Genomic DNA, 16,581 nt, shown 5'->3' with positions numbered 1-16,581 from the left:
GCGCGCGGTGACATCACGACCACGAGGAGTTGCCCAGAGGCGCCTCAGAGCCACGAAACAGGCCCAGAGTGACACCGAGTTTACAACGACCTGAAGTGTCCCACTGTAGGTTTGTGGAACTGCCAGTTAATGGTTTTCTGTGTCAAAATGTGTAAATGTGTGTGTAAATGTGTGTGTGTGTAAATGTGTGTGTAAGTGTGTGTGTAAGTGTGTGTGTGTAAATGTGTGTGTAAATGTGTGTGTGTAAATGTGTGTGTAAATGTGTAAAGTGTGTGTGTAAAGTGTGTGTGTGTGTAAATGTGTGTGTAAATGTGTGTGTGTAATGTGTGTGTGTAAATGTGTGTGTAAATGTGTAAGTGTGTGTGTAAGTGTGTGTGTGTAAATGTGTGTGTAAGTGTGTGTGTAAATGTGTGTGTGTAAATGTGTGTAATGTGTGTGTATGTGTGTGTGTAAGTGTGTGTGTAAGTGTGTGTGTGTAAATGTGTGTGTAAATGTGTGTGTAAGTGTGTGTGTGTGTGTGTGTATGTGTGTGTGTAAATGTGTGTGTGTAAGTGTGTGTGTAAGTGTGTGTGTGTATGTATGTGTGTAAATGTGTGTGTGTGTAATGTATGTGTAAATGTGTGTTCAGTTTCATAAATCTGCTCCATCACCAAATCTTCAACCAACAAACTCCACAAAGGAGAAACATTCTTCATGAACAATTTATCCACAACATCAAGAAAAGAAAGAACAAGACTTAAAGAAAACGATGAGCCACACTCGTCACAACAAACTCAGCTCATGTTCTGATCTGTTTACGGCAAAGTCCTGCAGGTAAACAGTCACTGAAACGAGCGAGTTTTAACCTTCTGGAATTTTAGAGGCAGGTCAGGACTGAGGCCCCGTTCACACTAGTGTGTATGTGAGTGGTGTTGTTGTGTGTACAGTGTTTGTTCACATTAATCTGATGTTAAACGTCTCCAGAGTCTGAACGATCTGGAGCCTCCAGCTCCACGAGTTCATGTTGGTCCAGATGTGACGGGGACTGTGGGACTCCTGAAAACTCTGATACTCTGATGTGTGTCTGTCACCACCGAGAACACCCCTCTCACCCCTCCACAAGAACACTAAGACACACAATATGTGTCCATTCACATAAACGTGTGTCTGTGTGCACCACCTGCACACGTACAATGTGTGAAAAGTTTCACATGAACCAACAACACGACACAAACACAGACACAGAGAGAACACCCTCTACAGAGAGAACATCAGAGAGAACACCCCTCTGACACAGAGAGAACACTCATATTCCACTGAGTCTCTGTGTCCTTTAGTCCAACACAAACTGAACCACATCAGACACAAGAAACAACTGTTTTTCTCACACACATTAGTTTATGTAAATGAGTCATGTGGTTTTAAGTTTTGTTTCTGTAAAACATAAACAAATGTGCTCAAAGCTGAGTGGAGAGAGAAGGATTTTAACACAGAAACGAAGTGTCTGGAGGCGGATTTGTTTCAGTGTAAACAGGGTCTAAATCAGGACTACACCAGGACTAAACCAAGTCTAAACCAGGTCTAAACCAGGTCTAAACCAGGACTAAACCAGGACTAATCTTGGACTTAAGAGCGAACCTCGAGCCCACGTAGCAGAGTGTCCACAAAGTACGATCAGTCACCGGCTGCACTTACCTCTGTGAGGCGCGGAGCTCTGCACCGATCCTTTCACCTGCGGTCACCTCACGGTCCTGGTTCAGTCCTGTTCAAGTCCTGTTTAAATCCTGGTTTAATCCTGATTCAATCCTGGTTTGATGCTGGTTTAATCCTGTTTGAGATCTGATTTAGTCCTGGTTTAGTCCTGGTTTAGTCCTGGTTTAGTCCTGGTTCAGTCCTGGTTTAGTTCTGGTTTAGTCCTGGACCATTGTACATCGTGGTTTGTTGAGGTAAAATACAGAAAACCTTAAAAACGACCAAAACACAAAGAAAATGTGACTAAACTGACTCACGTTTGTCCTGAATGTGACGAGTGTGGAACAGTTTTCCGTCGTTTCTCACTCGTTTCACAGTTTTATTATGACAAACCGAGACTGTCCCAGTTTTTATTTTGAAAATCCATCCGGTTCTTCTCATTACACCAAACATCTTTACATCTTTATTATTATCGACGCTCTGAGCTCGAACCGCAGCGAAAACGCCGTCGCTTCCTTTAAATTAGGCACGAAAGAACGAAAGCGTCGGCGCGAGCGACAGACCGGCCGCTCCCCGTGGTCAGCGGCGCCGCTCGGATCCATCGGTCAGAGCGTCCGGACCGGAGCCGGAGCCGGGACTAATTGGTCTTGTGAGTCCCCAGAAGATCCAGGTCTGGGTTTAACGACGAGGCGAGACTCTGCGGACGACGAGGACCGAGCTCCACGATCGATGTGATAAAAGACCAGGACTAGACCAGGACTAAACCAGGACTAAACCAGGACTGAACCAGGACTAAACCAGGACTAAACCAGGACTGAACCAGGACTAAACCAGGACTAAACCAGGACTAAACCAGGTCTAAACCAGGATTAAACCAGGACTGAACCAGGACTAAAACAGGACTGAACCAGGACTAAACCAGGACTAAACCAGGTCTAAACCAGGATTAAACCAGGACTGAACCAGGACTAAACCAGGACTAAACCAGGACTGAACCAGGACTAAAACAGGACTGAACCAGGACTAAACCAGGACTAAACCAGGTCTAAACCAGGATTAAACCAGGACTAAACCAGGACTAAACCAGGACTAAACCAGGTCTAAACCAGGATTAAACCAGGACTGAACCAGGACTAAACCAGGACTAAACCAGGTCTAAACCAGGATTAAACCAGGACTGAACCAGGACTAAACCAGGTCTAAACCAGGACTACATCAGGACTGAACCAGGACTAAAACAGGACTGAACCAGGACTAAACCAGGACTAAAACAGGACTGAACCAGGACTAAACCACGACTAAACCAGGTCTAAACCAGGATTAAACCAGGACTGAACCAGGACTAAACCAGGATTAAAATCAGGTCTATACCAGGACTAAAACCGGGACTAAACCAGGACTAAATCAGGTCTAAACCAGGACTAAAACCAGGTCTAAACCAGGATTAAACCAGGACTGAACCAGGACTAAACCAGGACTAAACCAGGACTAAAACCAGGTCTAAACCAGGACTACATCAGGACTGAACCAGGACTGAACCAGGACTGAACCAGGACTAAAACAGGATTTAACAGGACATTACAGCAAACCAAGTAATCCAAAGTATTCAGATTACATTTCTCACTTCTGGAGCTGATGTTTCTGGGGGAAGTTGTGGCGTCTGGAGGCGAAAGTGAACCTCACACAAACTTTGGCTCCAAACTTTTAACGATGTCACTAACGCGCTTCAGACGGCCCCGGCGCCCGAGCTCAGGGACCGTCATTACACTCCCCGAGACTGGCTTGAATTGGGAGAGGTACGGGGCCCTTTGTTTGTTACGGGGCCCTTTGTTTGTTACGGGGCCCTTTGTTTGTTACGGGGCCCTTTGTTTGTTACGGGGCCCGGGCCGATGAGACGGGGTTTTTTCGTGGCTCGGAGCAGATGATTCTGTGTCCGTCGGTAACGGGAACAAATAGCAATGGAAAACAAAAAGGAGGAGGAAAAACGGCAGATAAAATCTAGAGCTCAAGTGTGTTTATAAACCAGGACTAAACCAGGACTGAACCAGGACTCAAACAAGACTAAACCTGGACTAAAACAAGACTAAAATCAGGTCTAAACTAGATCTAAAACAGGACTGAACCAGGACTAAACCAGGTTTAGTAATATTTATGTAATATTTTACTGTGTACAAATGTGAGTAACGCGCGTTACAAAGCTTTTTTAACCTGGGTTGAAGTGGTGGGTTTTTCTTCAGACAAATTCGCTAAAATCACCGCGATAACAGCAGTGGTGAAACGCCGGAGACGCAGCCGTGTAAACCGTCTGTTAACCGCGGGCGAAAGGACCGAGAACTCCACACTGTTTAGACCTGGTTTAGACCTGGGTCAGTTCTGGTTTAGACCTGGGTCAGTTCTGGTTTAGACCTGGTTTAGACCTGGGTCAGTTCTGGTTTAGACCTGGTTTACAGTCGTCTCTCGCTCTATCGCGCTTCACTTTTCGCGGTCTCGCTGTTTCGCAGATTTTTTTTTGTGCAATTTTGCATGTTTTAGTTTTTACAGTGTATGAACATGTATTGCGTTTCTCCTGCTGCGTCCTGATTGGCTGAGGGACTCCTGTTTCCTGTACAGTACAGAATGTGTTCAGCTGCCAAACTTAAATAAATGTTCGATCACTGGCAGTGTGATTCTGAAGTGTTGTATGTTTGCAAGTTTTCTCCCCGACACAATTCCACAATGTCGACCAAACGTTCTGCACTGACAAAGTCTCCTGCACTCGCTCCCAAAACACAGAGGACGATGAAACGATCGCACAAAAAGTTGGACTTCTGGACACGCTGAAGGAAGAGAGAAGTTACGGCTGTAGCAGAGTCCTGCACCGGGTCTGGTACCTGCACATAGTTGCTGAAATCAGGAGCTGGAGCCCGAGCAGCAGAGAGTCTGTAAAGAGCGACAGACGCTCTTACCTCCATGAGGTGAGGAGCAGAGCCGCTCCTTTCTCCTGCGTCACCTTCAAGACCGACCTGACAGTGAGTCCTGTTTAGTCCTAGTTCAGTTCTGGTTTAGTTCTGGTTTAGTCCTGGTTTAGTCCTGGTTTAGTTCTGGTTTAGTTCTGATTTAGTCCTGGTTTAGTTCTGGTTTAGTCCTCCTCTTCAGTCCTGGAATGAGTCCAAGGTTAGTCCTGTTATAGTCCTGGTTTAGACCTGGTTTAGTCCTGGTTCAGTCCATGTACGGCTCAAAAGTTCAGCATCTTCAGTTATTTTGGTGAGAGTAACTTAAAGTGCTGCAATAGTCGTGTTATTTTTTACATTTTAAATGCAGTAATATTGTAATGTAACAAATGACTTTGAAATGACAGTAATAAGTCATAAATAACACATTAGAGTTTTAAAGTCACTTGCCCAACATTGTTCTTTATACAGTTTATACAGACACGTGGGTTTAGTCCATTGAGATTCATTTGATCTTCTGATATTTTATGTTATCAGGTTCTTTTTTCAGACCAAGAGTTTGTTTTCCTCCTGACAGTTTGTTCTGCTCCCTGCGTCTTCCTCAGAGTCTCGTGATGTTTCTGTGTCGTGTCGCTCAGTTGATTTAAACAGGTTTTGTCTCTGTCTTCCTCTCGGTGGAGGCAGGACGACAGCGCCACCTGCAGTCCCACTTCCTCAGGACAGAATCCAGGTGTGTGAGAGGAAAAAAGCCCCTCGTTTCGGTTTATCGTCCCGTGGGCTTGTTTCTGTATTTCGATCCAGCGACGATGTTTGTTTTCCTCTGTCCCAGTGACGTTTGCTTCGTCCCCGTCCAGAACCTGCTTCTCTCTTTTACACTGGTCAGAGACGGACGACTTGAGTTGTTCCGGTTCTGTTTTGTGTTTTGTTGCTCGTGTTTCGCCTTCGCTCCTGATGTGTGTTTCGTTGCAGGATATGACGTTACGATTACGAGCGACACGACACAGAAACATCACGAGACTCCGAGGAAGAGCGCAGGGAGCAGAACAAAGTGTCAGATATGAAAAGAACAAGTCTTGAGCCGTAAAAAGAACCTGATAATCGTAAGACACGTGTGTTTGCTTCAGTGTTTCAGGTCAAAACTCCCGTGGTTAAAGCCTGATCTGGTCTGAAGCCGAGCAGGACGAGGTTTGGTCAGGACTCGGATGGGAGACCGCAGGGACCAGGTGCCACAGGGGGCGCTGGCGGCAAAACACTATCGCTGTCTCCTTAGGCAAGACACTTTACCTTCATTATTTGTATGAATGAGGTGTGTGTGTGTTTCTGTACATCACTGAAGTAAATATAGAAAATAAACACTAATACTGAAACTAATTTATACCAATTTATGACACAAAAACACTTCTGAATCTACAATATTGTTAAAAATCATGAGCTGCAATAAATCAACAACAGAATGAAACACTTTAGTGCTTCGTTTGCATCTGTATGAGTCTGATTTCCTCGCTTTTTGGTGTAAATACAAACAGGAGTAAAGCTGCTGCTGGGAAGTGTGGAGTTACCCCCAATTAGATTCGGTTCGGTCGCTTCATTTGTACCCGTAGGTAAATTTGTTTTGCAGATTTGAGAGGCCGGTCTCGCATTTCACTTTTCCTTCATCCACATTATGAACAATAAACATGTATAAAAAAAACAATTAGAAAATAAAGTGTCACAGAGCTTCAGCGCAGAACGGATTTGTTCCATAAATAATTAAATTCATTCATCACGTTCAACTAAGATCACGATAAATATTCAATATATAAAACACACATTTTTTCTAAGACAGGGTCCTAACATCAATAGATTAATAGATTATAATTTATGCGTAAGTCAGAGAGCAGCTGGAACGAAGCTCCTTTTAAAAGTTTATACGATGAGGGTCTGAACAGAAAACACAAAAGCGGCGTCGCGTTTTCACTTTTTATTCCGTGTTTAGTCGAGCGTTTTCGGGAGTAAATCTGCTGCACACGGTGACGCAAAAGTGTGTGGAATTGGATTGTGTGTGCATGTGCCAGGCGACTCGGTGGTGATGTTTGTGACGTAAACTCGTACACGACCTGAGCACATGTGACCAGAGTTTTGTGTCTTGGTCAGTGGAGACGGAAACTCTACGGTGGAGAATATTCAGCTTTTCCACTCTGGATGTGAGGGTTTCTTTCTGCCTCTCCTACCCCTCCTTTCCCTGCTCCCTCTTCTCTTCTCTCACCTTATTTGGCTTTTCCTGGGCGGGTCCCCAGTTCATCTCACCTGCTGAGCTCCACTCCTGATCCTCGTCAGTAATCATCTCCTGCAGTAAAAGACCTGCTGACCTGCTCTCCAGTGCCAGATCGTTCCGTCAACCAAGTGGTGAACAACTCAGGCTTTTTTGTGTTTTTGAGCATTTTAGAAGATTTTTGACTCTTACCTGTTTTCTTTTATCCGTTCCCCAGTTCTTCCGTTTTGGAGTCAGCCTCATCCCGTTACCGTCAGTCTCTGTAAGCCTCCGGTCAGTCTCCATCTCCACACACCTCCCATCTGCAGCCAACCCGGACCCGTCCTGCCTCCCCTGGAATCTATCCCCCGCCAAGACTATTTTGTGAATAAAATACTTTTTTTTTCCTCTGCATATTTGGGTCCGACCAGTGATTCTTTAACACTGGAGGTGGTTTCAGATTTTTGTGTTTTTAAGCCCCAAAAACACTGTCACCGTCTAGACCAGAGGTGTTCACACTTACAAAATGACCAAGTCCAAATGATCGACCTAATACAAAGTCAAACAAACTGCACTGAAACACTCTGTGCCCCTTTTTTTGACCCTCCCCCACAGTTTGAGAACCTCTTCTTTAAGAGAACTTCCTCTGGCACTTTACACAAAACTGTGAAAAAAGTGAAGGAAGATTTTTAAACCTGTTTTTTAAAGTTCCAAACTGGAGTTTCATTCTTTTCTGGTTTTGCAGTGATATTTACCAGCCTCTGCACGTTTACCAAACCAAACGCACATCGTGACAAACACAGATGCATTTGTCACTTTTGTTAGACAAACTTCAGCCAAATGTGGCAGTAGGTCTGTTCTGTAGATCCGCTCTATGCTGTAGACCTGCTAAAACCAGGTCTAAACCAGGAATAAAACAGGATTTAACAGGACTAAACCATTCTGCGCAGACGTGTCTCCTTCTCTTCTATCAATAATATTTTTAATACGGTTAAGTTTCCTCGTCTTTGTTTCTCTACAACAAATCAAGTAATCTAAAGTATTCAGATTACATTACTCTAAGTAATTTAATGGATTATGTCACAAACTACATTTTGGTGTATGTAATCTGTAATCTGGAGGGGATTACATTTTAAAAGTCACCTTCCCAACACTGGTCATGACGTTATGCAAGAACGTTTTCTGGATTAGGTGGTAGATCTTTCAGACACGATCATTTTTAAAAGTAGCTCACATACTGAAAAAGCCTGAGCACCGCTGGTTTACTCCAAAGCAGTAACGGCTCTTCATTTTAACTGGTCGGGACATTTACAGCAGCAGAGTCAAACGTGCGTCCAACAGCGGTCGTGACGCTCGCCGCTCAAATGAGGGTGGAGTTTTCCAGCTTCAGCACGTCCCCAGACTTTTATCAGAGGCAAGACAAGAAATAAGCACAAGTGTCAAAATAAAATTCCACTGTCCTTTTTAAAACCTCTACGCCGGCGTAAACACCGAGCGCCGCGTCAGGAGCTCGAGGGACGACTCCAGGTGGACACGGAAAGTTTGGAGCCGCCGAGGATAAATATAAAAAAACTTTACAAGAACAACTTCTGAAGGAAAAGACGCGAGGAGCAACGAGCAAAAAAAGTGAATTTTAATTTTAAGTTTAATTTTTGAAGGGCGTAGTTTGAAAACGCTACACCGAGTTACTGTAGCTGGTTTATTCTGATAGTAACTGTGATACTTGTGGCATGTAAACGCAGTATCCCGGTTACTGCAACATAAAGTTGAGTCACATGCGTCCAAAAGACACTTTCCAGTCTTTTCACCACAACAGTAGTGACATAAATAAATTGACCAACATAAATAAAGTGACCAAACGAGTGAAATGACTGTAAAATAAAGAGCTGCACTAAACCTGCACATGTACAATCTGCACTCGTGTGACGCTGAAAAACTAAAACATGAACTATCTCCTGTACAACACACACACAGAACAGACTCACCATCATCAGCACCTCTTCTGTCACAGAAAACAACTCACATAATCCACAGAGTCGAGTCATTTAGTCCAAAAGAAACTGATCACATCAGCGGCACAAGGAGCGAGTTGTTTTTATCGCCGCTAACAGTTTATGCTAATTAGCCAAACGGTCTTAAGTTTTGTTTCTGTAAAACAAATGTGATCAGAGCTGAATGATCTGATCAAACGGGCTGATGTGTCTATAGTGGTTCTGGTTTATATGTTGTAAAGTTGAGTTTATTTATGCAGAAGATTTTAATGAAGAATCTGCACAGTGGATTGTGGGAAATCTCGTAGCTCCTTAGCTTCTTATGCTAAAGAAGCTCACGGTTTGTATTTTTCCTGGTTTATTAAATTGATTTAAGTTAATTTTTGCGCCTGCGCATTTGTAAGATTATGTCAACAAACCGGGACACTCCATTTGATCATGTACACGCGGATATGAGTGTCTCGGTTTCTCAGTGCTCATGTAAACACAGTAACACGAACACTGACAGAACCGGGGTATGGATAATCACCGGGTTATTGATGTGCACGTGAACACACTCACAGATGGATTTCATTTAAAATTCATGTCAGGTTTTTAAAGATTTTTGTCAATTTTCTTTTGTTTGTGGAGAACAAATTGGTCCCGGTTCATTCCAGAATTGTTCATTTGATTGAAAATAAAAGAGTTACAGCTTCATTTTCATATTTCACGTGTTTACAGATAAAATATTTTAAAATTTTGTTTCCTCTCGTTTGTGGATTTGAAGAAAAGACTGGTCCTGATTTCGACCCAGAACGGTGGATTTGACAGAAAAGACGTTTGTCACAGCTCGTTTAAACTCGACGTCCCTCTGAGCTGGTGTTGTTTTATCGGGTGGTTTGACAAAATAAAATAAATGTAGAAAAGTTCAAAAGTTAAACGGCGGCGTCGCTCGTCACTCACCACGCTGACTTTGAAGGCGTAGAGGAGGTCGAAGGGCAGCGCCGCCACCAGGTCGATGATGAACCACGTGGTGAGGTAATGGAAACAGATCTGACGCGCGTCGAAGATCACCTGACCCGACTTACTCACGTAACTGGTGCGGAAATTACACACGATGTCTGCAAAAGACGAGAGACGAGACGAGACGGTGAGACGAGGAGAAGAGAGGACAGTGAGACAGAGACGACAGAGAGACAACGAGGAGAAGAGAGGACAGTGAGACGAGAGAGGACAGTGAGACAACGAGGAGAAGAGAGGACAGTGAGACGAGAAGAGAGGACAGTGAGACGAGAGACGACAGAGAGACAACGAGGAGAGGACAGTGAGACGAGAGACGAGACAGTGAGACGACGAGGAAAGAGGACAGAGAGACGAGAGAAGACGAGAAACGAGAGAGAGAACGAGAGACGAGGAAGAGAACAGTGAGACGAGGAGAGAACAGTGAGACGAGGAGAGAACAGTGAGACGAGGAGAGAGACAGTGAGAGACGACGAGAGAGAACAGTGAGACGAGAGAGAGAGAGACAGTGAGACGAGGAGAGAACAGTGAGACGAGAGAGAGACAGTGAGACGAGGAGAGAGACAGTGAGACGAGAGAGAGAGACAGTGAGACGAGGAGAGAGACAGTGAGACGAGGAGAGAGGACAGTGAGACGAGGAGAGAGGACAGTGAGACGAGAGACGAGAGGACAGTGAGACGAGAGAGGACAGTGAGACGAGGAGAGAGACAGTGAGACGAGGAGAACAGTGAGACGAGGAGAGGACAGTGAGACGAGAGGAGAGGACAGTGAGACAGTGAGGAGAGAGAGAACAGTGAGACGAGGAGAGAACAGTGAACGAGAGAGAGAGAGAACAGTGAGACGAGGAGAGAACAGTGAGACGAGGAGAGAGACAGTGAGACGAGAGAGAGAGGACAGTGAGACGAGGAGAAGAGAGGACAGTGAGACGAGAGAAGACAGCGAGACGAGGAGAGAACAGTGAGACGAGGAGAGAACAGTGAGACGAGGAGAGAGACAGTGAGACGAGAGAGAGAGAGACAGTGAGAGGACAGTGAGAACGAGGAGAGAGGACAGTGAGACAGAGAGAACAGTGAGACGAGAGAGACAGTGAGACGAGAGAGACAGTGAGACGAGGAGAGAGGACAGTGAGACGAGGAGAGGACAGTGAGACGAGGAGAGAGAACAGTGAGACGAGGAGAGGACAGTGAGACAACGAGGAGAGAGACAGTGAGACGAGGAGAGGACAGTGAGACGAGGAGAAGAGAGGACAGTGAGACGAGAGACAGAGAAGAGAGAGAACAGTGAGACGAGGAGAGAACAGTGAGACGAGAGAGAACAGTGAGACGAGAGAGAGAGAGACAGTGAGACGAGAGAGGACAGTGAGACGAGGAGAGGACAGTGAGACGAGGAGAGAACAGTGAGACGAGGAGAGAGAGAGACAGTGAGAGGAGTGAGACGAGAGACGAGAGAACAGTGAGACAGTGAGGAGAGAGAGACAGTGAGACGAGGAGAGGACAGTGAGACGAGAGAGAGAGGACGAGGAGAGAGGACAGTGAGACGAGGAGAGAGGACAGTGAGACAGAGAGACAGTGAGACGAGAGAGAGACAGTGAGACGAGGAGAGAACAGTGAGACGAGGAGAGAGACAGTGAGACGAGGAGAGAACAGTGAGAACAGTGAGACGAGGAGAGAGGACAGTGAGACGAGGAGAGACGAGGAGAGAACAGTGAGACGAGACGAGGAGAGAACAGTGAGACGAGGAGAGGACAGTGAGACGAGGAGAGGAGGACAGTGAGACGAGAGACAGTGAGACGAGGAGAGAACAGTGAGACGAGAGAGAGAGACAGTGAGAGACAGTGACGAGGAGAGAACAGTGAGACGAGGAGAGAGGACAGTGAGACGAGGAGAGGACAGTGAGACGAGAGAGAACAGAGACGAGTGAGACAGTGAGACGAGGAGAGAGAGGACAGTGAGACGAGGAGAGACAGTGAGACGAGGAGAGGACAGTGAGACGAGGAGAGAGACAGTGAGACGAGGAGTGAGACGAGGAGAGAGGACAGTGAGGAACAGTGAGACGAGGAGAGAACAGTGAGACGAGGAGAGGACAGTGAGACGAGACGAGAGGAGTGAGGACAGTGAGACGAGGAGAGAACAGTGAGACGAGGAGAGGACAGTGAGAACGAGAGAGAGAGGACAGTGAGACAGTGAGACGAGAGAGGACAGTGAGACAGAGACGAGGAGAGAGGACAGTGAGACGAGGAGAGAGGACAGTGAGGACAGGAGGAGAGACAGTGAGACGAGGAGAGACAGTGAGACGAGTGGAGAGAGAACAGTGAGTGAGACACAGTGAGACGAGAGAGAGGACAGTGAGACGAGAGAGAGAACAGTGAGAACGAGGAGAGGACAGTGAGACGAGGAGAGAACAGTGAGACGAGAGAGAGGAGAGACAGTGAGACGAGGAGAGAACAGTGAGACAGTGAGGAGAGGACAGTGAGACGAGGAGAGAACAGTGAGACGAGGAGAGGACAGTGAGACGAGGAGAGACGAGAACAGTGAGACGAGGAGAGGACAGTGGACAGTGAGACAGTGAGACGAGGAGAGGACAGTGAGACGAGAGAGAGAGAGAGAGGACAGTGAGACAGTGAGGAGAGAACAGTGAGACAAGACGAGAGACAGTGAGACGAGGAGAGAGAACAGTGAGACGAGAGAGAGGACAGTGAGACGAGGGAGAGAGAGAGACAGTGAGACGAGGAGAGAGGACAGTGAGACGAGGAGAGAGGACAGTGAGACGAGGAGAGGACAGTGAGACGAGGAGAGAACAGTGAGACGAGGACGAGGAGAGACAGTGAGACGAGGAGAGAGACAGTGAGACGAGGAGAGAACAGTGAGACGAGGAGAGAACAGTGAGACGAGGAGAGAGGACAGTGAGGACGAGAGAGAGAACAGTGAGACAGAGACAGTAGAGACGAGAGAGAGGACAGTGAGACGAGAGAGAGAACAGTGAGACGAGGAGAGAGAACAGTGAGACGAGGAGACAGAGACGAGACGGACAGTGAGACGAGAGAACAGTGAGACGAGGAGAGGACAGTGAGACGAGAGAGAGAGACAGTGAGACGAGAGAGAGAACAGTGAGACGAGAGAGAACAGTGAGACAGTGAGACGAGGAGAGACAGTGAGACAGTGAGGAGGAGAGAACAGTGAGACGAGTGAGACGAGGAGAGACAGTGAGACGAGGAGAGAACAGTGAGACGAGAGAGGACAGAGAGACGAGAACAGTGAGACGAGACGAGGAGAGAACAGTGAGACGAGAGAGGACAGAGAGAGGAGAGAGGACAGTGAGACGAGAGAGAACAGTGACAGAGAGAGAGAGACAGTGAGACGAGGAGAGAGGACAGTGAGACGACAGGACGAGAGAGACAGTGAGACGAGGAGAGAGGACAGTGAGACGAGGAGAGAACAGTGAGACGAGGAGAGAGGACAGTGAGAGAGGACGAGAGGAGGACAGTGAGACAGTGAGACGAGGAGAGAGGACAGTGAGACGAGGAGAGAGAACAGTGAGACGAGGAGAGAACAGTGAGACGAGGAGAGAGGACAGTGAGACGAGAGAGGAGTGAGACACAGTGAGACGAGGAGAGAGGACAGTGAGACGAGAGAGAGAGACAGTGAGACGAGGAGAGAACAGTGAGACGAGGAGAGAGGACAGTGAGACGAGAGAGAGAACAGTGAGACGAGGAGAGAGGACAGTGAGACGAGGAGAGAGACAGTGAGACGACGAGACGAGAACAGTGAGAGACGAGAGAGAGGACAGTGAGACGAGGAGAGACAGAGACGAGGAGAGAGGACAGTGAGACGAGGAGAGAACAGTGAGACGAGGAGAGAAGACAGTGAGACGAGGAGAGAGGACAGTGAGACGAGGAGAGAACAGTGAGACGAGAGAGAACAGTGAGACGAGAGAGACAGAACAGTGAGACGAGGAGAGAACAGTGAGACGAGGAGAGAACAGTGAGACGAGGAGAGAGGACAGTGAGACGAGGACACACAGAGAAGAGGACAATGTGCCTCATTCATGTCCATTTCTTACAAAAACTTTTTGTCATTCACAAAACTTCCTTAAGTGAAAATCTTCTGGAAGAACAAATCAGGAAAACTCAGAAGAATAAAAATTCTACAGTTTTAGAAAATGATCAGTGAAAAGGAAACTTCTGTCTGATCCTGAGTTTGCAGAGAACATTTTGTATGTGGAGCGACAACAAAACAAAATCTCGATCCTTCACTCAACCTCGGTCATGAATTTAAAAAGTTAACGCCAAAGTGAAAGGCTCCAACTGTTCACGTTGGCGTTGACTTTTTAGGTTCGTAACGACATTCTGAACATTTTAAGAAAAGTTTCGTGAGTGAGGCTCGGTGAGACGAGAGGACGCGGAGGAGGATTTACTCTGCGACACATTTCACCAAAACAGAAAGTCAGACTGACACACGAGGGATGAAACTGTGGGACTGATGTTCACGTTTGGACTCACCGATGATGAAGAGGATCTCCACGAAGATGTCGCTGACGGTGGTGCTCCGGGTCAGCTCCTCGTCGTCTCCGATGAAGCAGACGTTGTACGGGACGGTGACGGCCACGTAGAAGGTGGCGAGGAGGATGAGCCAGTCCCAGCCGGCCTTCATCGTGCTGTAGTGCAGGAGGATGAAGCGGATTTCTTCGCCTCCGAGATCTTGTACTCGGGAAGCGCGGGCGGGTCTCCGAACACGTTCTGAAAACAAAACACGTCACCGAAAAACACGCGTGAGTTTATGACGCGTTTATGATCTGGTTTAAAAGCTGCGCTGGGGAACTTTTCTGGTGCTTAGATGTTCCACAGTGTGGCATTAAACCGTTCAATCTCCATGGAGACCAGACCAAGACCAGATCGAGTTCCAGGTCAGATCTGTGGAGAGGCGACACCGCTCTTTTCTAAGGATTTTTGAGAGAAAAAAACACTTGGAATTGAATAAATGTTTAATCCTGGTTTAATCCTGGTTTAGTCCTGGTTTAGTCCTGGTTGTTCCTGGTTTAAGTCTGGTTTACCTGTTTAGTCCTGGTTTAGGTTGTCCTAGTTTAGTCCTGGTTTAGTCTAGTTTTTAATCCTGGTTTAGTCCTGGTTTAGACTGGTTTAGTCCTGGTTTAAGTCCTAGTTTAGTCTAGTTTAGTCCTGGTTTACCCTGGTTTAGTCCTTAGTTTCCTGGTTTAGACCTGTTTAGTTTAGTCCTAGTTTAGTCCTAGTTTAGTCCTGGTTTAGTCCTAGTTTAGTCCTGGTTTATCCTGGTTTAATCCTGGTTTAATCCTGTTATCCGGTTTAGTCCTGGTTTAGTCCTGGTTTAGTCCTGGTCTGGTTTAGGACCTGGTTTAGTCCTGGTTTAGTCCTAGTTTGATGCGTGTACCCGTGCGGTACCTGTATCTTGTTGAGTCTGATGTGTGTACCCATGTTTTCCACGTGTGGTACTCATGTGGTACTCATGGGGTGCCCATGTGGTACTCGTGTGGTACTCGTGTGGTACGTGGTGTCTGTGTGTGGTACTCCTCGTGTGTATACTCGTGGTTACTACTCGTTGTGTATACTCTGTGGTGTGGTAACTCGTGTGGTACTACTCGTGTGATACTATCGTTGTGGTACTACTACTCTCGTGGTAGTGGACTACTCGTGTGTACTCGTGTGGTCGGTCTACTCGTGTGTACTACCGTGGTGGTATACTTCTGTGTGGTACTACTCGTGTGGTACTTACTCGTGTGGTACTACTCGTGTGGTACTACTCGTGTGGTACTCGTGTGGTACTACTCGTGTGGTACTACTCGTGTGATACTACTGTGTACTACTCGTGTGATACTACTCGTGTGATACTACTCGTGTGGTACTCGTGTGGTACTACTCGTGTGGTACTCGTGTGGTACTACTCGTGTGATACTACTCTCGTGTGATACTACTCGTGTGATACTACTCGTGTGGTACTACTCGTGTGGATACTCGTGTGATACTACTCGTGTGGTACTCGTGTGGTACTACTCGTGTGGTACTACTCGTGTGGTACTCGTGTGGTACTACTCGTGTGATACTACTCGTGTGGTACTCGTGTGGTACTACTCGCTGTGGTACTACTCGTGTGGTCGTGTGATACTACACTGTGTGTACGTGGTACTACTCGTGTGATACTACTCGTGTGTACTTCGTGTGGTACTGACTACTCGTACTCTGTGACTACTCGTACTCGTGTGATACTACTCGTGTGGTACTCGTGTGATACTACTCGTGTGATATACTACTCGTGTGATACTACTCGTGTGGTACTCTCGTGGTACTACTCGTGTGGTACTACTCGTGTGGTACTACTCGTGTGGTACTACTCGTGTGGTACTTCGTGGTACTCTCGTGGTACTACTCGTGTGGTACTCGTGTGGTACTCTCGTGTGGTACTCTCGTGGTACTACTCGTGTGGTACTCTCGTGGTACTCTCGTGGTGGTACTACTCGTGTGGTACTCCTCGTGTGGTACTCCTCGTGTGGTACTACTCGTGTGGTATACTCGTGTGGTGTGTGGTACCTCGTGTGGTACTCTGTGGTACTACTCGTGTGGTACTCTGTGGTACTCGTGTGGTACTCTGTGGTACTCTCGTGGTACTTCTGGTCTCTGTGTACTCTCGTGGTACTCGTGTGGTACTCTGTGGTACTCGTGTGGTACTCTGTGGTACTCCTCGTGTACTCTGTGGTACTCTGTGGTACTCTGTGGTACTCTCGTGGTACTACT

General features: G+C 46.8%; 1 protein-coding gene across 1 annotated transcript in view; it reads right to left on the bottom strand.

Annotated features, from left to right (window-relative positions):
• Positions 1-16,581, bottom strand: part of kcnh8 (potassium voltage-gated channel, subfamily H (eag-related), member 8) — a 191,791-nt gene that overhangs the window by 118,129 nt on the left and 57,081 nt on the right. The window contains 3 exon segments of the mRNA XM_055157118.1: positions 9,765-9,922; positions 14,320-14,496; positions 14,499-14,556. Coding sequence (XP_055013093.1) covers positions 9,765-9,922; positions 14,320-14,496; positions 14,499-14,556 — 393 coding nt within the window.

The sequence above is a fragment of the Boleophthalmus pectinirostris genome, unplaced genomic scaffold (assembly GCF_026225935.1).
Source record: "Boleophthalmus pectinirostris isolate CB_2022bp ecotype Guang Dong unplaced genomic scaffold, ASM2622593v1 HiC_scaffold_21, whole genome shotgun sequence".
NCBI classification, from domain to species: domain Eukaryota; kingdom Metazoa; phylum Chordata; class Actinopteri; order Gobiiformes; family Gobiidae; genus Boleophthalmus; species Boleophthalmus pectinirostris.
Note: the sequence above shows the minus strand (reverse complement) of the source record. Positions and strands in the feature narration are given on the sequence as shown.